We start from the raw sequence: 27,076 nt of genomic DNA on the forward strand, positions 1-27,076 counted from the left end.
ATACCATATCATTGACAATCACACCTCACCTCTGCCTATTGCCTGACTGACATCACAAGTAGGCTTTGTTCTAATTCGCCCATTTTTTAGTGTCTGTTTCTAGTTCAAGATTGATCATATGAAGGAGGGCACAACCATGCCTCATGTTCATAATAGCTCTTTGGTTATGCACAACCTCTCCTAATTCATCAAAACCAAGACAAAAATGGTTTCCATTCTATGTCACCTTTAAAGTGAAGTTAAAGCTTGAAATGTGTATTCAGTTTATGTCAACTGAAGTTGAAAAGAAAAATGTCAGCATTGCTGGTTTTTTTTTAACAGATTGCTATTCTATTTTCTTTGCCTCCTGTAGAAAATATTGCTGCGAACTTGATAAATAGGTCATGAGATGTTTCATTACATTTGAAATATAGAAATAAAAGCTAAATGATTTTGTACACTGTCATTATCATTAAATATAATGGGTGTGAAAGGCAGATCTGCTGTTAGTCACAGCATTTACTGATACATACTCTCTAGTCTGGCCCTCTCTTGGTGCCAGGCAGAGTGATCTGGACCTCTGAAGTTAAGGTGCCACTGTAGAATATCACAACACTACAACAGAACACTACACCACACATTGGTCATAATGACACACACTTCATTTCATTCAGTATTTTATTGAGTAAATCGTAACAGTACTTTTTCCCATACATTGTGGCATTTGGATAAATATGAAACCTCCACACATACCATACACATACAGTAGCATCAACAATCAACACCTAGATATCGGGCCTAATCTAACAATCCCTATTCCAGAAAAATAGCTGTCAAGTCACAAACCTAAAGGGAACTTGTACACCACACACACACACAATGTAAGATGACATTTAAGATTTAGGATATCATCTTAAAAACAGCATTTTATGCTTATATTAAGTATATTTTACTTATTTATGTAAAAAGTATAATTATAAGTAATCTGATCTTAACACCAGCGATTTCAGTTAATGTTAAGTTTCCAAAAACCTCTATAGACATGCTTATTTCCAGATTTTTAATTTATCTTAATTCAAGAAATCTTGTCAAGTGAAATTATCTTGCATGGTCAGATCATGTCACTTGTTTTGAGTACCTTTTACCTCAGATTTAGTGTTTTTATCTTGTTTTAAGACACCCTTTTTGTAGTGCACACACGCTGTTTCAGTTTAACCATAAACATCCTCATGAGCCTCTCCTGATTTTCAAGTCTTTTCTACAGGCCTTTCTTCTTCATTTCCTGCAAACAAAAACAAAGTTGGCTACAAAGATGGTCCAATGGTACATGGTAATGGTACATGGTAAGACACGTGAAGTGCGGTGCCTTCTTGTTCGGAACATGCTGTTGTGCTGTTTGGTATTACATTTGTGAAGTCTTCAACTCCTAATGCACCTTTCAAAGTACTCAACAGGTTTGCTTTTCCCATGTGGCATTTTCTCTCATGTGCCAGCAATTCAGTGAACACGGCACACTGGGGTGTTTTGTCCCATTTTGTCTGAATTGAACTGAAACCATACCCTACCTCAAATATTCAGGGTCATAGCCTATTGTGTTTACCACTAAAATGTTTTTTGACCCGTCACATACAAATGAAGTATGTCAAAATAAAAGTCCAATATGAGCTCTGAGGTACCATTTTAAAATGTTATTTTTGTTTTTTTAATCTTGAGCACTGCGAACCACCCAGAACTCCCGACCCACCAGTTAGGACACACTGTTTTAAAGGACCTTTCTATAGTTTCTTTAACTATTTATTCATTTGCATTTATGATTTGTCATCATTTAACAGTGGCTAAAAGACATCATCTCTCTCAACCATTCCTCACACTGACCTTTATTCGGAGCCTTAGCAGAGTCATCTCCAGACGTGTTTTCTTCATTTGCAGGTTAAGACTGTCCATTTCCAGATCACACTTACTGATTTGTTTCTGCAAATGTATCTTGTTCAGAGCTGTTGGCTGCTGGGAAATGCAAATAATGTACATAACAATTCTGGGCTTCTTTGTTTCATTGTGGTGGACTGAGCCACTCTGAGCCTCTAATAATAGACGAAAAACTAAAAGGATACTGAAACTCCTTCATTCTTAGACCAGTAGGCTACTCATAATTCACAATCACAGCTCGAATTCTTGTCACATTACGTAATGCCTCAAAAAATTGTAAATATTGTAAATATTCTGAAGAATATATAACATATTTTCAATAAAATAAATAACTATGAACTGTGATGACCGATAATTCACACATTGTGTGCTGTACTGTACCTCTTTGGATATTCTGGTAACAAGTTTCGAAGGAGACCTCATGATTTCATCATTGCCCTGCAAAATAAATGATTGTATTGTTTATTGTTTGCATGTCGCATTGGACAAAGGCGTCTGCCAAGTACAATAACCAACCATAACCATAACTTCTGGTGATGTGATGACATCATCATCGGAAGACATGGAATCAGTTATGTGGTTGCCATAGTTGCCATGCAACAAGTTGCCCCATGTATCACCTAATGCAACATTATGAAACATTTGTTGAAATAATAACCTGCCAAGACTTGTCTTATTTGCCAAGACAACCTCAAGTTTCTTGAGAACTTAAATCATCCAATTGGAAGACATGAAACTGGTTATGTGGTTGCCCCGCAACATGGCTCATTCTTGGCATGCATTGGCAATGTCAAACAAAGACTTGTCTCCACTTTGTACTGTACGCTTCAGAAGTTCAGTTGTGTGCATCTCTGATACAGGATTTAGGCTATGAGATGTAACAAGGAGACAAAGGTGGTGCACCTGAATTTCATTGTAGACACCATAATGAGAATAAAGGTATTCTACTCAATGACATGACCATGGATTAGGTGATACGACCCATCTTATTGTAGGCATTACACACGCATTATATCCACCCATGGACGTGATCTCTTACGTGAGCTTTGGGCTTTGGAGTGGCATTAGCTTGTGCCTTCGCAATGACCTCGTCAATGACGTCATCCACTGCAACGAAATTGCAACAAATTACCACAGATATATGTTTTGACAAAATGGAACAATTTGGCGTGGGTCAGGTTACATGAACCCGAGTGTCAGTTGATTTGAAATAATGATGTTGGTAAAGGTGTGAAATTACATTACAGAGAGAAGGCATGACCCAAGGTTATTTCTAAAAGTTAAGTTAATCTCAAGCTATGTCTGTACCTTCATTGGTATCAACAAGAAAACATAGAAACATAAAAACATGTATAACGACAATAACAGATTTGTGCGTATAAATATGAAATATGCACTAGACCTGGCAGAGAATGTTATCAGAGCCCCTTTAGGGAGAGCCGGTCCACTTCCTATTAACTCCATTGTACCGGATTGTTCCTGCAATCTGTTGAAATTCCGCTAGGGACGTTGCCGAGCAAGTGATAAATGAATTGTGGTCTATGGGGCTAAGCGGCTAGAACTCGTTTTTTTCACAGTTGACAACTTCATTTCTTAATGTACATTGTCGTAGTAGCTACCTGAGTATAGGTTTTCCACTGGAAATGAAATAAAAAGTCACTCATGTCCTTTCTGCTTTTCATAGGATGGGCCGTTTTCCCTGTAACATGCTAGCATTTAGCTCATGGATGCTCGCGACACTCGCGACCGATTACGACCGTCGTGAAGCTGAACCTTCTTTTAGGTCTATGGCCGTAAAGTGGTTCGCTTGTGTCACGTGACATGAAAACTTTGAAAGGGTTTTTAGGAATAACAACACATATTAAAAATTGTATTGGTCAGCTGATTGTCAAGTCAAGTTATCCTGCATCGCATGCATTAAAGGGATAATCCGGAGTGAAATGCACTTTAGATCAATTTTTCGGACTATTGGGAGTACATACGTTGAGTTGACACCAAAATCATGTCATTCGGATGTATTTTGAGAAAGTTCGCGCTCACCGTTTTTAGCCAAAACTCGTTAGCCTGGAAGTGACCGGGGCGTGTCCTTTCGCCGCTACAAAACGCTATTTTTATACCTCTTCTACTGTTCCAAACAACACTACACTTACGTGGTAGTGAGTAGAGGTTCCCTAAAGCCAAACCGAAGTATCCGCACGTCTTTATGTGGTCGGATAGAGAGTCCAGAATGAATTTAATCGAGTCCGTACCTTTCCGGAAATGTTAGTAAAGTGTTGTGAAAACGTTGCTAGCTGCAACAGCGACATTTCCGGAAAGGTACTGACTCGATTAAATTCATTCTGGACTCTCTATCCGACCACATAAAGACGTGGGGATACTTCGGTTTGGCTTTAGGGACCCTCTACTCACTACCACGTAAGTGTAGTGTTGTTTGGAACAGTAGAAGAGGTATAAATATAGCGTTTTGTAGCGGCGAAATGACATGCCCGAGTCACCTCCAGGCTAACGAGTTTTGGCTAAAAACGGTGAGCTCGAACTTTCTCAAAATACATCCGAATGACATGATTTTGGTGTCAACTCAACGTATTTACTCCCAATAGTCCGAAAAATTGATCTAAAGTGCATTTCACTCCGGATTATCCCTTTAATGCAATTTCAGGAGAAAAAATTATATAACGACAAATGTGGTACTGGGGGGTTCAGCTCCATTGCTACCCATTCATTCATCACTTGCTCGCGATCGCCCTCTAGTTGCAGTACCATGCGGAAGTATTTCGCTAGTGGTCCTTCTCCCCTTATTAGACATTCTCTGATGTTATCCTACCATGCTGATGATCCCATGACCTTTGATCCCATGACCTTTGCTCATCACTGGCTTTTGCTGGCATCATATTCCCAAGTTTGGTGTAATGGGAAATCATTTCTTTCAGTTTATCCCAATCATCTTCAAGATAGAACATAGGGGTGGGGAGGGCAGGGGTTTCAGTAAGTGAAATTGTTTGTGTGTGTTTATATGTAACATGTTATTTCATGTTATTGATGATATTTTTGGCAATAAAAAATGTAATGAGAAAAAAAAAAGATAGAACATAGCATTTCATTAAACATGATAAAACCCTTCAGAGTTCAGAGACTGTATGAACAAGGCTCCATTTTCAACTTTGCGCAGATGTGTTCTCCTACCCATAAGCTTTTGTTCATCCTTGACTCTTCCTGAGTTCAGGTATTCAAGCTCTGAGCTGAGGAACTTCAAGTTCTTCAAATCGTCTGACACATCTGTAAAACATGTGTAATCAGCTTCACTTACAGTATTGCTTTTACATACAAAAATGATATCTAACCAAGTGTTATCAATCTTACTACTCTATCGAAATATCATTTTGACTTGATTTAAGAAGACATTGACCTATTTAAAGGAGTCTTATCAACGACCCGCAACAAATGTGCTTGTTTTTAAGACACATTTGCTTGTTTACAGGATGACTTCTTAAAAGAGGTCAAACACTTGTTAAATTAAGTAATTACAGTAGGTAAGTCTCTTTATACTGAAAACAATACCCTACTAGATTTTTTTGATCTTGATATAAAATAATCTTGATATAATAACACTTGGTTAGATTTTAATAGATAAGATGTTTTTGCAGTGTATGGACTTAACATAGCCTATTATTATATATATTATTAACATAGTTTGTGTTAAAGTTGTTTTAATGCTTGAACTAAAATCTTACAGAAAATTGTGTGGTTAATAACCTCATCTACCAAAGGACTTACGAGAAGTTTTATTTGTCACATGCATATCATTACTGAAGTAAAGAATGCAGTGAAATTTGTAAAATGCAGTGAAATTTGTAATATCATTAACTTACTGTACCTGGAAGAGGAAGCACATTTTCATGGATGAGAGCATGTTTTATGATGTCATCCATTTCATCTCTAAGGGTCTCCACTATATAATCCTTCCAGACGAAAAACAGAATGACAGTGTTATTCAATTCCGTGCTAAAGTTGTAAGTTAAGAGTATGCTAAGCAAGAGTCCTACCGTCAAGGTTTTAAAAAGTGTCAGCACTATCTTTTTCGCCATTCTGAACATGGCTTTCTTTGATAATTCAATGTGATGTCTCAACGCTGCCTGCATCCTTTTGAAGGAGTCTTTCCCTGTTATAGAAGAGGCCTCTGGGGAGATAAAGTTAGAATACTGTACAATTATGCTGATTGGTCAGAAGTATTTATCGAAGATGTTTCACTTTTTCACATGACATCCAAAGCAGATACATGAAGTTTCTTGAATATATGATCGCCTAAGTAGACTTTGCTGTAGGTGAAGTGTAGGTAGCTGAACTTACCAGGGTAGACTTGTGACATTGCAGACTTAATGGATTCAGAGAGTGAATTATAGATTTCCTTTTTCCTTCGAATAATTTCTTTTTGAAGCCTGGCTTTGAGTTTCCTTTCCTGTGGAAAAATGGCACATTTTAAGTTAATCATGTGATTCCTGAAATGGTATATCGTCGATATCTTGTAGAACATATGCAATAACAACGTCTCAATGTCCAGTTTGTTGTAGTGGCAGCGTTTTTGTTGTAAAACTCAACCAAAGTGTGCTCAGAACACATGAATGGCCGCTGCTCATCTATCAATCATCATGAGGCCCACCTTGACGATTTGATTGGTCGGCGAATTTTCATACGGACATAGAAGTTTGTCAATGGAGCGAGTCAAAACCAATTTCCCGACCTCAAATGTTGTGGGCGTGCTTAAAATCAAGCTGGCTTCCAGGCTACCTCTTACGGTGTGGACACATTTGCACTACATATGTGTCGGAAGGTGTCGCACGTCTTCCCCTCGTTTGTCGTGAGTGGGCGTTTCGTTTGAATTGTCAGTTAGCAGTTCATAAGCAGTTCGTTTTAACTTGTCTAAAGTGTTTCTCACAAATATACACCATTTTAGGCGTGTATTTAACAGCATACGAAAATATTAATAGCCTACACAAACTATGCAAGCCATTTTGAAATATTGTTTTATTTAAACTACTCAATGCAATCTCAAATCCTCACCAGAAACACCAACAGTCAATGTATTTCTCCAAATCCAAGTTTAGTTTATTTTATGGACAACTAGCTGGTCGTGGAAGAGTTCGTTTAAACATGAATTTGACTTGTATACGGAACCAAGTTTCACGGGCACTGTTGTACTACAACGACGAACCTACTACCTCGTGCTTTCATTGGACAGACGGCTCGCGTTCAACGGACTCATTTGCATAGAGCTGGGGATCGGCCAGCTTTTCTGTCGCGCGACAGGTTTTCAAATGCAGCGCTGCCTTCCCGGAATGCTTTGCGGGTCCGTTAAAGTCGCTTGACGTCACCCATAGGGAAATAGCGGGTTGCGACACGGCAAAGTGAAGTGTCGGAAAGATCTGGCCGTACCGTTACCCCCAATGAAACAAGATAATCTTATGCAGTAGCCTAAATAGTTAGCCATCTTAAAAGAGTAGATTGTTTTAGTCATTAGTTTTCTTTAGCTTGTTTGCCATCACTTTTTCAGTTCTTTGCATTTGTAAGCACTCCTCATATCCTGTAGATAACGTAAACGAAACACACCTGCGCCACAATGAATGTCAAGTTGAGTGGCAGGTCTTTGAATTCCTCCTCTGTGCTCTTGGTGATAACGGTGAAACTGTGGATCATGGCACCGATAGATTCATGTGATCCCTCATCCCCTCCTGATACATTCCTGCAAGATATATCACACACACACACACACACACACACACACACACACACACACACACACACACACACACACACACACACACATCAGTGTGTGATATATATATATCTTGAATTACCCCTTGGCAATCTTTTTTTTTTTTTTGAGATACAAGATACTACAGTATGTGTAGACTCACCGTGGGAAGAGTTGTTTGAATATCCTATGGATGCTATGGTACATATGTAGAGCCAGAGCCGCATTCAGATCTCTAATGTCTCCATTGGTTGAGCGAACGAAACCGTAGTTGTTACAAATGGCTCTGAGGGTTTGATGGTACGTCCGTGGCGTCTTATCTTCCTAAAATCAGAAACAGTTGAAGTTGCTATGAGGTGGGGGTTTTTTTGTTGAAAAAATAATATACACCTACTGTAGCAACAGTGTGACTGAAGAAACAACCGTTTTGACATAATGTAAAACGTCGCCTATGCTCTGCTTTTTCCAGATACCAACTGAAGTTAGCATGCAAACCAAGTAGTGCCAGGTCAGCTCTCTTGTAATACCACTTTGTGCCATGTGTGGCACTGTATGAAATACAATGCAAGTCAGTGGAACAGTGTTGTGTGGTTGCAGTTACTGCGACATGGCTCCTTCAAAGACACATAATGTTGTATTTTTTTTTACTTATTTTATGTTAAAGCACAGTAATTAGCACCTTTTAGTGCTAAAAAACAATTATTTCTTCACATCCTAGCTCTTGCTATTTCTAAGTCAATTTAAACAATAAAAATAAAATACACAAAGCATCTAAATAAAACATATCTAACTGGAAAATAGTCATTGATGATAATGAAATGGGCTCACAGGTTGTATCACTTCTTTGTCAGCTGTTTTCATGCAGAAGTCTTCCGAATCCTTGACGCCTGTTGAGAGACATTGGTCCAGTTCTCTATGCTTTCTACTGAATTCATCTTTCAGAAGGCCTATCTTTTTGTGTAGGTTCTGGCTCAACTTCCTGTGAGCCTTATGTTTGGCATCCAGCTGAAAATGGAAAATAAAACAGTAGGCCGTGAGGATTTGTATTTGACACATTCTTTAAAAAAAATAAAAAGAATCCGCACACTTCCGCACGCAAATTTTCTTAAATCTTTACTGAGTGCAAGCTTTCGGTCGTTAGACCTTCATCAGGCAAAGTCTGGTTCCTTTAATACATATGATCATTGTAATTTAGAGTTTCGGACTGACTTACAAATCTACACCTGTAACATGTACCAGGGAGAGCTTTAGTGTCAGGTCTGCATTCGAAACAAAACTCACTTTGTCCTTTGTGTGGCTGTTGGCACTGTGGATCAGAGACAGAATGCCACGAGCACCTTGAATGTAATCTTCCACTGATGTCTCATGCAGGTTGCGGTTGAGATGTCCCAGCAGTTTCCTCAAATTTGGGATCTCTAATAAACAAATAATTATCCAATAAATACATAAACAGAAAAATAATATCCTGGACAAATAATCAGTCTGCAGAAGTTTTTATGTAGCCTGGCTACGCCCACCTAGACCTCCTTCTCCGTCAGATCCCGAAAAGGTCAGGCCAATTAGCGATGCGAGGGGATTACGATAATGTTTCAAAATTGAACGTAGCTGTGGTAGAAGCAACGCCTGCAAACTCTAAAAGTTGCTGTCGGTACAATGTGTACATTTATTTAGGCAAAGTAGGAGGTAACGCTCATCAATGTGATTGGTTAGACTGGACCGATAATTGACAAGTTAATGCAAAGTTTACGCCCATCACCATGCTAGTGTTGGAAACGTACCCCAATCGTGAGTCCCCAGACTGAATGAGTCTGGTTTTAATCAGGCTAAGGATACAGGAGATCACAGAGGAACGTTAATATTAAGGAGATGGACAGAGATTCTGTATCTTTGAAGGAATTCCTTTACAGGGAACTTCCTCATTGCATGCTGCAGTACAGCACTGTGGGACTATGCACATGTTATTAAATGATTACAATTAATCGATTATAAACTAGCCAGGTCATACATGGTGGACTTTCCATTGCCCCTGACTTGATAGATTCAAATAATCTGTGTTTTCATGACAATGTGTCATGTGATTCTAAACCTTGCAACACAGTGGTCCAAATCACGCAAATACAGTCATCACCCCCCCTAACCCCCCCCCCCCCCCCCCCCCACACACACACACATTAAAATAGTGGCCTACCTGTGTCGTCTTTGTGCAGTATAGAGGGACCAGACTCATGACAGAATTCCTGTGAGCTGACTGTGAACACTTTGAAAAATTTCTCATCACATGTGAAGTGTTTCTGTGATTAATTGGAACAAAGAGTTAAAGACTCATCAAAAAAGTATGAAGCATCATTGCCTGAGTCTATACTACTTTGTAAAGTGCTAAAATGAAATACACAGCAAATACCTGCAGCTCAGTTTGTCTGGCAAACATGGCTTTAATAGCCGCCTTGGCCTCCTCATTTCTGTGCAGAATGCATGAGCGAGTAAATGCTTTGCTATACTCTCTGGCTTTTGATTTCTGGAATGCATGGAAATCAACATGATGTTGTTATTTTGTTTGTTTTCTGTTTTTCCTTATTTTGCCTACACTTAAAATGGCTCTTTCAATTGTACCTGTGCTACTTGGATGTGTAAGTCTTCATTCTTCAACTTGTGGTCTCTGAGATGAGAAAATACTACATATATGACTGCATAAAAGACTGTTTCATTTTGTAATGGTCATCAAAGTTAAAATATCTAGATGTAATTTAAAAGTGGCGTTACATCCTCTAGCAATTCACCTCTGATATTCATAGGTATTTATGATGTCTGTCTTTGTGCAGATGAAAGTAATGCTGTTGCATTCTCCACCATGAGTTATGTCTTTGATGCTCCTGTTAAGAATTTCCCATGGTTCCTTGCTACCAGCTGCCCGGTTGATATCGGCCACAATCCAAACAGTAGAGCATTCACTCAAGCACTGTAAAGATGAAGTGTAAATATACTGTAATGTTGTTGACAAGGTCAGAGGTTTGAACGTGTGAAATACTGTAAAGCAAAAAGTAAATGAGGCTGGGTGTTAGCTGTAGCGGTAGCATCAGCACCCAGGGTGTTGTTCACAGAGACCCAGATTGTCAGGCCTTTTCCGAAACGTGCCCCTTGGGCCTCACCCTACACACTCCCACCTTGTTTGCACGTTCACGCGAGGGTCCGCCACATTGAATAATCCGAAACAACATTTGAGTCGAGTGAAGTGCCTATAGGGGGAGGGGCTACCATGCCTCCAGGGGTACCCTCTCATTCAGCGTTTATACGTCCTCCCTCGCTCCTCGGGCCTCGATCCTCACTGATCTACATAAAGAAAGATAGAAGAAGGGATAGACTATCGTTGTTGCCTCCCCATCATTCTTTCTGTAGATCAGTGAGGATCGAGGAGCGAGGGAGGACATATAAACGCTGAATGAGAGTCACCTCAGGAGCGAGTCTGCATGGATGCCGACTTGGCACGCAGCTGCAACCGTTTTCACGTGTTTGTGCAGCTCGTGTCATCTCCCTGCCAGTTGTTTTTTGGACCGTATGACAGCATTTACAGACAAAAGCGTGATTTAAGCTACATTGTAACAATGTTTAGTTTGATACTCAGTAAAATGTGCAAGATCGTACAGAAGTAGGCTGTAATATTTACACATGTGCAGGTCGCATTAGCAGCACTTTTATTATTTGATGTTAAATAAAGCATAAAATGCAACTCCTCACTCATAGTAATGAAAGGAGAGAATGGGAGGAATGTATATTCTAATACACAGGGGTGTCCAGAACATCTTTATAGGCGATTTAATATACTGTATATTGCCTTCATAATTTCTATGAAAACAAATCTGACGTCAATTCCCTTCTCCCTTCAAGCACATCCGAAATGTAGCGCTGTTTTAACCCCTACCCCTTCAATGTGAGAGTTCTCCGCACCCACAAGTGTGACTTGAAAGTGAAGTTCACTTGCTAACAGAGTTGAAGTGAGTAGGGACTCTGCTTCGGAAAAGGCCTCAGACTGTCTGGTTTGTCTCTCTAGTGATTTGTCTTTTTGTCTCCCTCTGCAGGAGTTGTAAGGTAATCACATCCCCACCATCAAATGGTGCCATACCTGTTTCCACATCTCATCTCTGCTCCTGTTGTAGTCTCCAGTTCCAGGAAGATCCATTAAGATGACATTCTCCAGAATGTCTTTGCACTTTGGCACCTCAATCGTGACTCTTTTGACTAACGGCCAGTAGAAAGGCCCAGAACTGTATCCAGACTGTGCACGTGTAAAACAGCTGATCTTCGCTGAAAGATCTGAGGCCTGTGATAAATAGGTTTACTAGAATTATTTGAACATAAAGGATAGAAAACAACTGCCGACATTTTTTGTCCTAAGTATATAATTTCATGTGCCATTTCATTATTTAATGTTCAGTTTTGATGTGCAATGTAAATAAATGCCGAAATAACAGAAAACAGATAAATGAGTAGGTGTGTCCAATGTTATTCCACAAAATTTTACTTTATTTGTTTGAATAAATAGTGCATTGATTTTAGTAAATAGAGCGTCCTAAATTGTGCACTCATTTTAAATTGAGAGAATAGTTTCATAAAATGACTGCACGATTCAGCAAATGAGTACACAATTTAGTCAAATGAACGTACCTCTAGATATACATAACAAATATCTTGCAATGGCACTTCTGTGTGTGTGTGTGTATGTGTGTGTGTGTGTGTGTCATTGGTGCTCAGCCAATAAATGTACTGTAACATAAGGCAACGGGTAGTCTGTTAACGTTGATGACACAGTCACATCTTTTGACTAGCAGCCTTTATAGTCCTTTACGAAGGTGTGTTGATAATATGCATTGTGGACACGGGGTTCATAAAAATAATCAATGTGACATCACTTACACTCTGACACGAAACAGTTTTCTGTGTTCCAGAGAGAAACTCTTGAATGTTTTTAAAATTCCTGGGGTTCATGAGCTCTTCAAAACTGGCATAATCTCCAGCCTTGCCATACACAGCATGGATTTTGGCCATGTCATATCCCTCTTCCTCAAATTGATTTGATCTCATTTTTCCTAAGAGTTGAAGTTCTTCCTCCCACTCCTGAACAGACATATGCAATGCAATAGAGATGCCATAGATATTGAATTTACTTCATAATTGGCATAGACCATTCACTGTGACTAGACTGAATTCTTTCATAATTTTCGAGTGCTTTCAATGACTTGGGTATTGGCTGATGTATACATTCGTAATGCGTAAATCTATTATATGTGTCCAATATCAGTATTGCATGTTTTATATTAGCTTGATTAAGGATTGTGATTACCTTTTTGGGGATGAATTCAATTTTTGCTTTGTAATCAGAGTCTGTTGTGTTTGCCTCCACTTGAATGACAACTGAAGTGCAGGCTGTGATAGTTGATGATGGCAATAACTCCTGTTCCCCCAGTATAGTGTTGATTAGGGAACTTTTACCAACTCCAGATTTCCCAAACACACCTACTTTGGTTTTTATTTTAGAACTTGTGTCGAGGTTTGAGATCATAGTTCTATACAATTTAGAAGTCAAAAAGTGACAAGATAGCATTTAAAACAGAATAAAAGCGTTAAATAAAAAACAAAAAATGTTATGACATACAGTATATGTCGTAATTTTAAGTGTTGGCACAAAGGCCTACTTACAGTACTGTACTCACCTTACATACTTAAGGAAGTCAGCATCTTTATCGGAAAGGTCTGTTTTTAGTTTTTTCTTCACTTGTGACATGATCTGTTCCGCACATGTTAAACATTTTTGCTCTGTGGGGAAAGGCATTTCAGTTTGACACATTGACGAATATTTCCTTTGTATTATTTAATTTTGCTAATTCTGCAATTCAGTTAAGGCAAAGCCTTGAGGATCACACAACTAAAAGAAATCTTCAGAAAAAGAGCACAAAGATTAAAGTAAAATGTAATATTGAATAACTGTCCCCCCTACCAGCTCCTCTCAAAAGAAAGTCCATAAGGGGATTTTGTCACATCAGATCTCAGATTTCCTTCCTAAATCCAGTTGGTAAGTGGTCTTAACAGTCCTAAACTCTGGGTTCACTAACCACATTGTTTGCGCTTCCTTTTATGTGTAGGGACCCTGGGCAAACTACTGACAAGGTTTGGTGCTGCTTTGAACAATATTGCTGGTTAAAATGTTATATTTAAATAGCCCTTAGCTAATCTGTTTGTGATTTAGGCTATACCGGTGTAAGTTCTGTGCTTGATGAATGAAACATACTGTCTCCAGGACTCATTTGATGTGTTTTCATGCAGAAAAAGAGCCTGGGGTCACAGCAAGCTCATGTTGCTATACGTGAAGGGTGAGCTCAGCAGGGCCATATGCTAAACATTGGGAGGTGCACAACCTCAAACCCCTACAATCCACTGTGCGCTAATAGGATGACACCATTTCTATGTTCTATGTTATACTTATACTGGTACATGCATGCGTGGTAAAAGCAGGTATAATTAGGCAACAGAGAAGAAGCAGCTTACCGATCGCATTTGTCACATATAGAGCACAAATAGAACAATTGTTTTGGTTATTTTGAAAGGAAGAATTTGTGTCAGGAGACTTAACCTAACCTAATGAGCTAAGGCAGCTAATAAAGCAGACACTGGACAGGATTTGCCATTACACATGCATGCACACACACACACACACACACACACACACACACACACACACACACACACACACACACACACACACAAATGTGAGGATGTCTTACTAGTTTCTTTCTCCACTGTAAAGGATCGGCGCCGTTTACTTGGTGGTGCAGAGCGATCACTTGAAGAGCATTCCTCCTTGAAGATCCGTTTAATTCCTGGGAGCATAAGCGTGATGTCACATTGTATCACTAATATAAGTGGAATTGTGGCTTATGAAAGCTGTTGAGATATGAATCAATGATCTGTCCCGGGGCTTTATCAGGATGTTTGAATTCATCATTCATTTCAGGCCAACAGAATATTAAAGCCACACTAAAGAGTTTTTTGTACCTTACTGTATAATAATCTTTCCAAAATCTTTTCAGTGGTTCATCAACTCAGGGTGAACAGCACTTTTGCATTTGGTTCACAGTCCTCTGTCGGCTGTAGCCACACTATGTAAGTTTACTAGATAGGGTAGCGGATCTAGTTCGATGGAATGAGACATAAGAAACTACCAATTTGACTTGCTTCAATGTCGCAATACATCATACTTTTATAAAAATCATCCTACTGTACTCTACTTTGTCTGTGGACATCGTTATTTGCTGGATAAACAAATAGCAATGTAAAGAGCAAAGATAAGCTCCTTCCCTGTAGGTGTACCCCCCACCCCCCATAACCTTGGTATGAGCTGTGTCAGAGCTGTGATTTGCCCTATACTGCCCAATCAGCAATGAAAGGGGTGGCACTATAGATTCGAAACCGAAAGGGGCTGTGGGAAAGAGAGCAACGCCTCCAAACATCAAAAATTGCCTTCGGAATGTACATTTATTTATAGCAATGTAGGCTCACATAGGCTCGTAAAAGCCTGATCTGCCAGCGATTGGATTTCGCCCCCTGCAGCTCAGGCTGGAAACTTGCACATTTGTCCTGCTTCCTGTCCATGTTTGCTGGAACCAATCACAAACTAGTTTATCCACCAGGCGCACCTAGTTCATTGGTCTGATTGGTTGAAGGACTATCCAAGTGTGTACAGAGTCATTTGAATTATGCCCATTGATCACGGCTCTTGTTCAGAAGAAATACAGCACAGACTACCCAGACCAATGTTCAACCTTTTTGATTCGTTTTGAAGATTGAGCTTAGTCTGGTGATAGCCAGACTACACATAGATGATTCTGAAGAATGCCATTACCTTGCGTTTGTGAAGATGCCATGTCTGTGGGGTTTGGATAGACTGTAGGATAAAGTGTGAAGAGAAATGCTGTTAAAGGTAGAGTAAGCAATGCTACAGTATAAGCTATTCATTAAACATTCAGCTAATATATTTTGACCTCCATTCTCTGAGTAGTCTCTTTCCACAAATGGTTCAAAACTAATTTGAGTCTTCATGCTTGTTGTTATTCCCATGGTGCCAAAACCCACTAAGAACTGGTTACAATTGCTGTGATGGCATGGCGCTGCCCAGCTGAACCCCCTAGCTATTCTTGCTCATGGGAATTTTCCTTTGTTTAATAGGCTAACTGGCTAACTTTCCGAACCATGACTGCGGACAGTTGCAGTTTTTAAGTTGAATTTCCCCTTGGGGATCAAATAAGTATCTATCTATCTATCTATCTAGTTTTTCTCATTGCTTTTCAGATCAAAAGATTCTCAAAACTGCTTGTTGAAACTCCAAATCAACTCATGGCGTCACTTGCACGCTATTTAAAGCATCACTAAAGCACTTTTCCTCTGTCGCACACACGCAATTTGTTTATCCAAATAACAGACAAGGTAGAATATGTTGCATGCTTTTATGAAAGTATGATGTATTGCGACATCGAAGCAAGTCAAATTTCCGTTGTCTCATTTCATCGAACTACAGATACACTACCCCACCTCGTAAAGTTACATAATGTGGTTATAGCCGATAGAGGGCCGCGAAGTGAACCGCTGAAATTATTTTGGAAACATTATTTTAAGGTACAAAAAACTCTTTAGTGTTGCTTTAAGCAGTTTCTTCCCATCTTGAACAGACAGCAATGAGGTTCTGGGTTAACCTGTTGTGGCATAGCCAGGCTGCAACCTTGTAATCTAAATGCATGTTTGAAATTGATCTGCAAAACCCTGGCACACATCTGGACGTGCTACTGTGATTACAGTGTAATGCGGAAATACATAATACCTGTTTGTCTTGTTGTATGACTTAATTTCTAATTCTTATTTCTTATCTTAGTTTCACTTTCAAACTAACATTTTTAATTGACAATCTTTAGTAGCAATGGCAATATGCCAGTGTATCTCACATGTGACTGCTGGAGTACAGTATCTTCACATTTTGGTTTAGACAAAATTACGAATCAAGAGCATCAAGCATCAAGAAACATGTAGGCCTACTGTAGACTATACTGTAGGTGTATGTCAGAAAATATAGTGGAGAAGTCTATTGCCCTGCCCAGACTGAGATCCAGAAATTCTAGAGATTAAAGGCACAAGAAACCATTGGCTAATAAGATGATTAGAGCTCTTTTCAGGTTGACATTTCTGTGTTTTAAATTCTTTATTCTAATATTTTCAGATACTGGATTTTTTCATTCTCATGAGCTCCAAAACTGCAATCATCAAGATCAAGATTAAAACAAAAGGTTTTAGCATAATAAATAGATTATATGAAAGTTTTGCTTTTTGAAATAAATTACAGGAAGCAATGAATGTTTTTGAGATGCACCTGTGTATATGTAATTTCTTCACCAACACTATGTAAATCTGTTGCATAAACATAGGAAAACGCAGTTTTTTCATAGTTTGATAATGGTCACAATAGAAATATAAAATCATGAAAGCAAAAGCATTTGGGGAAAATTCCACCTGACCTACCTCACTCTCAGTGACTCCTCATGTCATCGTTCCATCTTTCACTGCAAAGAGGGCGCTCATCAACTTGTATTAAATCCGCATGATATGGGGTGTGTCATAGACCGCAGTAACCTCCTCCATGTTATGAGTTTATGGTTTGATTTTACGTCATACCAGACACACATTTGTGTACAAACCTGTATGTGTGTTGATACATATTAGCATTTGCATACACACACAGCCTCGTCAATCCAACTAATTATGTATAGATTCACCCCTCCCCTGCAGGGAGAGGGTAGTCGAACTGCAAATCTGACTTTGACTCTCACTCAAACCAGGCAAGGAAGTCCAATGTTTTTTTATTTTCTGTATTGTAAGTGATCAGTTTATTGATGTGGGTAGGATTGGGTTGGGTGGAGTGGGGTTCCTTTTTGAAGTTTCTGCCTCTTTGTCTGATTGACTTCATCATTGTTCTTTATTGAGAGACGAAACCACTGCCATAGTAAACATAGAAGGCTAACCCTCTGCTTAATACAGTAATACTCTAGTGCTGACTTGGCACTCTGTTGCATATCAGAGCTTTACACCAATGCTGAGACGACGTATGCACAGTAGGCACCAGATGATTGCTATTGTAAATGTGAATTTGATATTTAATCAGTAATTAATCCTTTAGGCTGATGGTGTCAGGTACAAGGCCCTAGCCAGGATTTTGTCAAATTGCCAAGTCGACTCTTCTTTCGTTTTCGTGTCAGAATATTTACAACTACAGCATGTGTTGTGCCGGTGCGTTGTCTCGTTACTTAATGAAACGAGGAAAGGATAATTGTCTCGTTACTTAAAAAACTAAACAAAACTTGAAGAGAGAAATATACCAAGCACATGATCTTGAGGATCGAGTAGAGTCGAGGTTGAGATGGGGCCCTTGACTCTCACTCATTTGGGAGGGCCTTTGGACTACTCTTATGACTGCCACTATAAAAGTACCGTAGGTCATATGGGAATTTCTTTATTTTTTGACAATTATTGATTTTTGGTCAACAATTCCTGCCTCACTGAAACACTGAGGAACTTGAAACTTTGTGGGACTAGACGTTTACAGAAAATATGTGTTTTGGTCCCCATACTGTACATAAACACTTATCCATACAGTATGCGCACACACACAGGCAAGCACAAAAACATGCACACACACACATATAACCACACACACGCATACGCATGCACGCACACACACAAAGACACACACACACGCACATAGGCGCACACACACACACATGCACACACTCACATGAGTTGCAAGAGTAGGGGATGGAGTAGAAGATGGAGAGAAATTGACAAGAGTGATTTAATTTTGCAGAAAGAATGTGCAGGACTGAGCGGCTACCTGCCTGATTTCTCTCTTTACTGTGTTGGATTTATTACATTTAGATTATTTAAATGATCTAAATTATTGGTCAATCTAAATGCCTGACCAATAATTGATATCGTTTTAATAGGTTATGTTTGGGCCAGGCTTATGAAAATATCTATTACAACATTAATTATCCATCCTGTGTCATATTTATTCACTTAATTTTCGCATAATTGTGGCCATTTTTACTTTGTAAATGAGATTAAGTGAAGCTTGAAGAAAGGAATCCCAAGTACACAATCTCAGTGTCCTCAATATACTTGTCACTTGTTTTAAAGGAAGTCACCATGTGTGGTTTTGGAGAAATGAAAGCTGGGAGATGAATAAATTATTGCATTTGCATAATTGCCATAACCCTAGGCTATATTGCATACTTTAGATACTTGTCTTGAAGAGCACCTGTTCACCTCACCTGGGCACCTAACTGTGAAGCTTGGCACGTATGAATGCTATTCTGTTATTCCGATTATCAGTTTCGTCCATCGTTGGTAGGCTTAGAAACCTTTTCAGCACATTTTGACAATACCGTGGTAAAACCGATAACCATGATCATTTTTAGTCACTATAACTGTGATGATAAAAGTTTCATATATGATGTAGTTTCATGTTACATCTGTAGAGCCGACAAGTTGATATTTGTCAGAGAGACTTATATTACATATCAAGATAACTTTGAACACAAAAGAGAATACAAAGACCTTGTGTTTTCAAACTTCGGGGCCATCGCTCTCTGTACATCTGTGGAAAGGACTGTACTGAGTTCATTTAAGACAGACAGATTTCAAAGTCAGACATGATATTCAAACTATGAAGATTGCGAGGGGATATTTTAGCCACAAATAAAGAGTCAGATTACCTTATTTCTTCTGATCTGATTCTGTTCTGATATCACTGCCTTTTCCTTTCTCATACTGTATGTTATGACCTACTGTAGTAAGAACACTTTTTCAGATGACAATTTAGCTTACAGTACAGTATGTTCCTCGGGTTGGCTGAAACATCACAATATTTGGGATATTATTGCATTTCTCAACATTTTGCAATACAGCAAGTATTGCAATTATATTATATTAAATGATACATTGCAATTCATTTCGCTCATATATTACATTTTGTACACTGGGAGTCTCCAAAGCCATCTCTGTGCAAGTAAATATGTTCTAGATTTTAACTCCCTTTTCAATTTCCACTGTGACGCAAGAGAAGAACGTCCATGTTATCAGAGGAGTCACATTTAAAAGAAATGAAAATCCTAATGATAAATACATAAATATCGAGACAATGAATCATAATAACATTGTGCTGAAAAATATTGCGACACTAGACAGTATCATTTTGCTCTCCCACTTCTATCAATTACCACAGTTAAACATCAAACCCACTACAACAGCACTGAGCCACATCTGGTGACGTTCGAGAGACGCTACATCAAATCACCACACTTCCTGTTTATAGTTCCTGGCTCCCACCCAATTGTGTAACACTGTGCCCCATAGTTCCTGGCTCCCACCCAATCATGTAACACCCCGCCCCCCTCCTAACTCAGGCCACGCTGAGGTGGCGGAAGCTGTGGATCCTCTGGTGCTTCTTGAGGTGGGTGGACTGGCTGAACATCTTGCCACACTGCTGGCAGCCGTACGGCCGCTCGCCGGTGTGCACGCGCTTGTGCTTCTGCAGGTTCCCGGCGTGGCTGAAGCGTCGGCCGCAGTGCCCGCACGTGTACGGCTTCTCGCCCGTGTGGCAGCGCTGGTGGATGCGCAGGTTGCCCAGCCGGCTGAAGGTCTTGCCGCAGAGCAGGCAGCGGTGGCTCTCCTCTCGGCCAGAGAAGCGCTGTTGCTGCTGTTGGTGGTGGTGGTGATGGTGGTGGTGCTGCTGCTGCTGCTGCTGCTGCTGCTGGGCCCAAGCCTCAGCCCCCAGCCCTTGGGTCCGCTCGAAAGGGAACGACTCCACAAAGGCGTTGAGTGTGTCGGAATGGATGTAGTGTGCCACGTCTGAAATATCAGAGTTGTGCTGTGGGAGATCTAACTGGACGTCGTTCTGTGCTACGTTGGGGTCGGAATCTGAGTTGATTTCCTCGTTGTCGTACAGCTGGTGTGGGGGCACGGGTTGCTGGGAGAGGGAATATTCCAGAATGTCGGGCTCCGCTTTGATGATATTTACGTCAGCTGGAAGCACTTGCTGAGCGGGTGAGGTGGAGTTAGCCAATGATGAAAGTCCATTTGGGAAGATTACACTTTCTGTGTGTGCCGAGGTGTCTTTTGAGTTCACAGACTGTGAGTGAGCAGAGCTGTCACTTTCTGTATCCACCACAGAGACGTGACATGAGAGAGCCACTTCGCTACCGTTTGTAAACACTTGTTCAACGTTGATGATGGATTCTACCTTTGAGTCCAGATGGTTCTTCACCTCATCTGCAGAGGTCGCTCTGAACTCCACCTTCAGCTCTGGCTTGCCTGACGCCTTGGAGGACTGTTGGAGTTGTTTACAGGAGCATTTAGCCTGCTCTGATTGGCTAGCCTGCAACGGAGGGCTTGCTCTGGACACTCTTGTCACTGGAGAAAACAAAGACACAGAAACATTAAAAATACGTTTTGGACAGCTGCACAACCAGTTAGGCTACCTCTGACTAAGGCCCATTATGATGAAGCAGCCCTTAAAGGGATATTCCGCCATTTTTGGAAATACGCTCATTTTCCACCTCCCCTCGAGCAAAACAATCGATATTTACCTTGTTCCCGTTCATCCAGCCATTCTGTGAGTCTAGCGATACAACTTTTAGCTTCAGCCTAGCATAGATCATTGAATCGGATTAGACCATTAGCTTCTCGCCTGCTAGCTTCATGTTTAAAAGTGACTAAGATTTCTGGTAATTTTCCCATTTAAAACGTGTCTCCTCTCAAGTTAGAAAGTGCAATAAGACCAACTGAAAATGAAACCTGGCGTTTTTCTAGGCTGATTTGACATGGAACTACACTCTCATCTGGCGTAATAATCAAGGCAACTTGCAGCTACTGGCACTACTACTGCTTGTTGTCTATGGGGACTATTTTCAGATGCTGCGGACGATATCACTGCGCCTATGGTACGTTTGCAAGTTGCCTTGATTATTACGCCAGATGAGAGTGTAGTTCCATGTCAAATCAGCCTAGAAAAACGCCAGGTTTCACTTTCAGTTGGTCTTATTGCACTTTCTAACTTGAGAGGAGACACGTTTTAAATGGGAAAATTACCAGAAATCTTAGTCACTTTTAAACATGAAGCTAGCAGGCGAGAAGCTAATGGTCTAATCCGATTCAATGATCTATGCTAGGCTGAAGCTAAAAGTTGTATCGCCAGACTCACAGAATGGCTGGATGAACGGGAACAAGGTAAATATCGATTGTTTTGCTCGAAGGGAGGTGGAAAATGAGCGTATTTCCAAAAATGGCGGAATATCCCTTTAACACTAGAGAGTAATGTGTTGCATTGTAATGACAACAACAAGAACTGACTCACATTCTCGATCAAACTTTTGTTGTAGTTCCTGGAGTTTCTTCTGAAGTCTCTCGTTTTCCCTCTGAGTTCGAGCGGTTTTCTCCTGATACTCCGACACCGTATCCTTTACCACCTCCAGAACCTCTTGGACTGCTGCGGTCAGCAGTTTAGAGACCCGTGCATTCAATCTCTCAATCTTGGACATTTTCATAGAAAGAGTCGTGGGAAATGATACACAACTGTCCGTTCAGCTTTTCTACTCGGCGTCTGGAGAAGGCGTGGGGTAATTGTCCCCGATTTTCAGGAGGATAACACGAGATTACGCTTTTGTCACTAATTCCACATAGATGCTGATTACTGATTGTGAGGGTTACGATGGGCATCAATCAGATCCCCAGGCTTCGATTATGATCAGCGAGAGTGAAGCTAAATCTTACAGCCATCTGATGTCAACCCGGTCTAGACGCCGACCAATCGCGGCAACATTAAAATGATTGAGGAGATAACCTTTAAAATCTGGGTCAACTGGTTTCCCCAAATAGTCATTTAAAACATGGGAAAACAAGTGAAAATCCGCCGAAAAACATTCTTGACACTAGCTGTAGTCGCTTCCCTTGTAAACAGTGAGCACTTCCGGGTCTTGCACGTTCTGCGCCAACATCAAAATAAAGGTCTAGCAAAGATGAGGACAAGGATCCTTCATTACTCCGCTTTACCCTCTCTGATGAGGAGCAATGTTAGGCTTACTGTCAATTCAAACTGTTTATTATGTTTATATGATAATGATAAACATGACATTTATTATGATATATTATTACAATTAATATAGGCTAGTTTATGTGTGCTCCTGGTACAGAAGTAAGGACAACCAGCCAAGCCAATCATATGTTATGGCACTGTATGACCTATGTTAAGCCAATTTAGCCACTTTTTGACTGACTTTATCCTAGGCCTACAGCAGATCAAGCTTAAGCTAATTCGTGAACATACAGTAGGTAGCCTACTCGGACCTAGTCTGACTTAATTCTCATGCTCAGACATTTTGTTATTGCCCACTCATGGTTTGAACACTGCCTGCTGGCCTATCCCCTTATGGTGCTGTGAGAGCAGGTCTGTCAATATTCAATGAAGGCAAGGCAAGCCTAGCGCATTTCACTATACAGGAGCCATTCAATGTGCTTGACATAAACATGCAAAGAATAGCCTATAAATAGTTGTAAATAAAGGCATAGAGCAATAGCTTAAAAAGTTGAATAGTTTTAGAATGTAAGGCACATAAAACAGAACAATAAAAACAACAGAGCGCATCTGATTAACTGAGTGATTCAGAAAACCGTTGAAGCAATTTTTGTCATCCTGAATCGGTCCTGAATTCCCAGGCTGAACCATGCATTGCTAAAAGCTGCACTAGCTTGTATAGTTTAGACTGGGGGTTTCACAAACACATATTTTTTTCTGTGATTTGAGAGGTCCTCAAATTTAGTGATTTGTAAACAAATAGTGCTTTAACATCAGTTCTGTGACTTACGCCAGTGCAGGGACTGGAATATTTGAGAAATGATCGAGCTCCATTATCATTTACAGCCTACCGTAGCTATTTTGTCCCCTTTAAAGCTGTTTGATGGTCTTAAGAGGGTCTGAAAAGCCCATGTAGCATTCAACCCTGCTGGAGAGAAACATATAATTGTGTTTTTCTAAATTATGTTTTGACATAAGTGTGAGTTTGTTTGGCAATGGTTTTGATGTGGTAAACCACACTTACAGTAGCTGATTTAGTTATTGCTTCCATGTCGCTGTTGAAATGTAGGCTATGATTGTTGTCAATGAAGTCACTTTTTTTTTTACAATATCCTTTACTTTGCCTTTTGTTTCAAGATATTCAAGTTTCCTATACTCCATATTTTGCCATTGTTTTTCTCTGCCCACTTAAACTGCATTTTCTGTCATGTATTCAACATGACAGAAAATGCAGTTTAAGTGGGCAGAGAAAAACAATGATAATATTTTCCTTGTTATTCCTTGTTATTCTAATTTGGCCACAAGGTGGGGTAGTTTTACTATGTGCAGGGTTTACCATGCCCGCTTTTCTCTCTGAAACACATCAGTCTATGAGTCATTAACAGGCTTCTTCTTTGTATTTGTGGGAAGCGTAGAAAAAGCACTCATTATGTGAAAGCTATACATAGATTTAAATCAGGAGTGTTCAATCTTTTTCAGCCCAAGGACCCCTTGGCTGAGAGAGACACTGAGCACGGACCCCGACCCCCTCACCCCAAATTTGGGCTTGATATTCATATCTTATATTTGGAACTAAGTCTCTCTCTCTCTCTCTCTCTCTCTCTCTCTCTCTCTCTCTCTCTCTCATACATACACACACACACACACACACACACACACACAGCCTACTCCCCTACACATGTAGGAACAGAATCATACATTATCTGTCACAAGGGTATTTTATAGAAACCTATTTTTTTGGAAGAGGGACAAAAAATGCTTCAGATGAAATAATTTGGTTCAATAAAATCGGGAATATTCTCAAAAATGTATTATTATTATTATATAGAAATAAATCAGCTCTTATTGAGATCTCAGGTTGAGAAGGAAAACTGAGCATTTTGAAATCTCATTTCAAATTTGGCTTTCCTCTGGGTAGTAGCCTAGGCTACGTAGGAGTTAATATACTCATATCTAGGCTACTCATTCATTTCCTTCATAAAAAAAACACCGCAGACAACTACATGACAAAACCAGGACCACACAATACTTTTTATTGTTATAAAATCAGGTGACATTCATTGTTGTAAACACTCAAAACCATGAGTACATCCCCTCTGTCCCAACCTCATAGTTACAGCTAGTGTAGGCTGCTGTGCAGCATTTCTTCCCCCACCAAGAGGTGCGACTGGCGGGCGAATATGCTCGGGATACCCAGACAACATTGCAATTTGTACATACTCACCATTAAGACAAAACACCATATAACCTTCCACAGACTGGGTTAACGTTAGCGTTAGCATAAAACATGCTTGACCATCAACAAAGAAAAGCATGCTTGGTTCCAGAGAGGCAGAAACTTTGGAGTTTATAGTTTAACAAAGTCAGCAAACACAGTCATTTTTTTTCCATCATCAGAACTATAATAAATTATCATAATGCCCAACGAAAAAAAAAATAGTCAATCATAATACAGTTTGCATTCTCAGACTTTATGCGAAGGTAAAAACATTTATTCTTCTTTGAGTTGTTTGTGTGTATCATTCCGCAAAACAACATATGCAAAGGCAATGGGTCAGTTAGATAAATGGCTCATAGATTACGCTTGGTAAGAGTGACCTCTACAGCAACGTAGTGTAAATCTCAGAAGAAACACAGACCCATCAAAAGGAACATCGAGCAGCATGCCAAGAACAAACACAGTCCACTCACATTCCACACTGGCATTCTATTCACAGCCCTACAGCAGCATGGAGACATGTTGTCGTCTGCGTTAGGGTGACATGGAGAATATCTGTGTGCTTGTATCCGTTAATAGATGCTTCTCTTTCAGCCCTTGTGGACTGGCCATATGCATGTACGAACAAACTGCTGCAATTTCTGGAACTCTTTCAAGGTACAGTATACATACAACATGTTGCACTCTAACAGATGCATTTGTTTGGCTACTCTCTGCGGACATACCTGTAGCATGTGTTATGATGTTATATCAGGAGAGCTGACAACCACTGGACAACTGCTTTCCATGTCAGTTTGGTCTCATCACAGTATTACACAGCAGGTGTGTAGAATGAGAGTTATTACAACACGTAGGCCTATAGTCTTTGAATATGCGTTCGTGTCCGATACCATTCCATTCGCCAAACCATTCACGTTTATCCCATTACATTCTATATTCCTGCACCACAAATTGCCATAAAACCGTTACAAAGTTGCAACATGTGTCTGAATTGCATCTCTGTTGCTTGGCCACCATTCCTCCTTGCGGAAGAATGATTATTTATGAATAAATAATTATATTTGTGAAACCTTGCCAGGTATATGTGGTAGGTCTTAACGTTTTGGAAAAGCAATAAGCTCTCTGAGGCCATAGGGTTCAATGATTTGGAGCAGCTAATCGGGTCTTCATGGCATGTCTAACAACAGCCCTTCGTCGTCCTAAAACTCTCTGGTCCCTTTGGCCTCGTGGGGCATGTTGCTGAAGATTCTTGGGGTTGTCTGTTAAGTTCCATGCCAACCCCATGAAAAGTGCATTAACAAATCAGACAGTGTGTCTATTCTCACTATCCGTTTCCTATTTCGCTAAACACCAACAAAAATATTACCAACACCCATGTGTGGGACGTAAGACCACTTGGAATTTCCTGGAAGCATTTTCAAATCAGAACAAAAATACCTTATTGCAACAGAAGTACATATTGCGTTGAACCCAAAGCATAGGCATTTCTTTTACAGTTATTTCAACTATCTCTTGTGCATTGAGTGGTTGTGCTGCCATGATGTGGATGGAATTATAAATGGGTTTTTAAAATATATTTCACACAAATAAGATAGATGGTCATGTGACGTAAATTATGTGCAAATGTCGTACAGGCAGAACATGTTATTTATTCATCATTAGAGAAGTTGTTATTGTTATTGTATGCCTGTCTGTGTCCTGTCCCCACTCTGTGCTCATGTGCTTGTGTGCTGAACAACATGACACTAAAATCCAAATGAGCAAAACAAACTGGAGGAAAAATGGCCAAAATAACACAGGGTTGTGAAGTGGACAGGAACTCTGTCTGTTCTCCCTGGGGTGAAACTCATGCCATCAGGTGACTGTGTCTCTTAAATGTGTTGATCTCAGTGGTTCCCGTTTGTCAGCACATGACTGACAGCGGCCATTCACCAATCAAACTTGGCAGCATACATACATCAGAGCCGCCTGTTGAGGAGGCCAAGTAAGCCCCGCCTCATTTCACTCCTGCGCGGCGGATCCCGGAAGCTCATTGGTCAGCGTG

General features: G+C 40.1%; 2 protein-coding genes across 2 annotated transcripts in view; both read right to left on the reverse strand.

Moving 5' to 3' along the window:
* Positions 1-18,954: 18,954 nt before the first annotated feature.
* LOC134070466 (zinc finger protein 473 homolog) lies at positions 18,955-22,697 on the reverse strand. The gene is made up of 2 exons (XM_062526840.1): positions 22,098-22,697; positions 18,955-21,154 (listed from the first exon to the last, which is right to left on the reverse strand). The coding sequence occupies exons 1-2, from the start codon at positions 22,285-22,287 to the stop codon at positions 20,145-20,147; spliced, it is 1,200 nt and encodes a 399-aa protein (XP_062382824.1). The 5' UTR covers positions 22,288-22,697; the 3' UTR covers positions 18,955-20,144.
* Positions 22,698-26,689: 3,992 nt separating this feature from the next.
* Positions 26,690-27,076, reverse strand: part of LOC134070080 (double C2-like domain-containing protein alpha) — a gene marked incomplete at its 5' end in the record, with an annotated part of 23,850 nt that continues 23,463 nt past the window's right edge. The window contains 1 exon segment of the mRNA XM_062526292.1: positions 26,690-27,076. This exon segment is cut by the window's right edge and continues 94 nt beyond it. Within this exon segment, the coding sequence (XP_062382276.1) occupies positions 27,034-27,076 (43 nt within the window).

The sequence above is a fragment of the Sardina pilchardus genome, chromosome 22 (genome assembly GCF_963854185.1).
Source record: "Sardina pilchardus chromosome 22, fSarPil1.1, whole genome shotgun sequence".
In the NCBI taxonomy this organism is placed as follows: domain Eukaryota; kingdom Metazoa; phylum Chordata; class Actinopteri; order Clupeiformes; family Clupeidae; genus Sardina; species Sardina pilchardus.

Excerpts from the sequence above, each read along its gene's own strand:
- LOC134070466 (XM_062526840.1), bottom strand. The coding sequence starts at position 22,287 with ATGAAAATGTCCAAGATTGAGAGATTGAATGCACGGGTCTCTAAACTG. Across the intron at positions 21,155-22,097 it reads ACAAAAGTTTGATCGAGAAT|TGACAAGAGTGTCCAGAGCA; the intron begins GTGAGTCAGTTC and ends TGTTTTCTCCAG.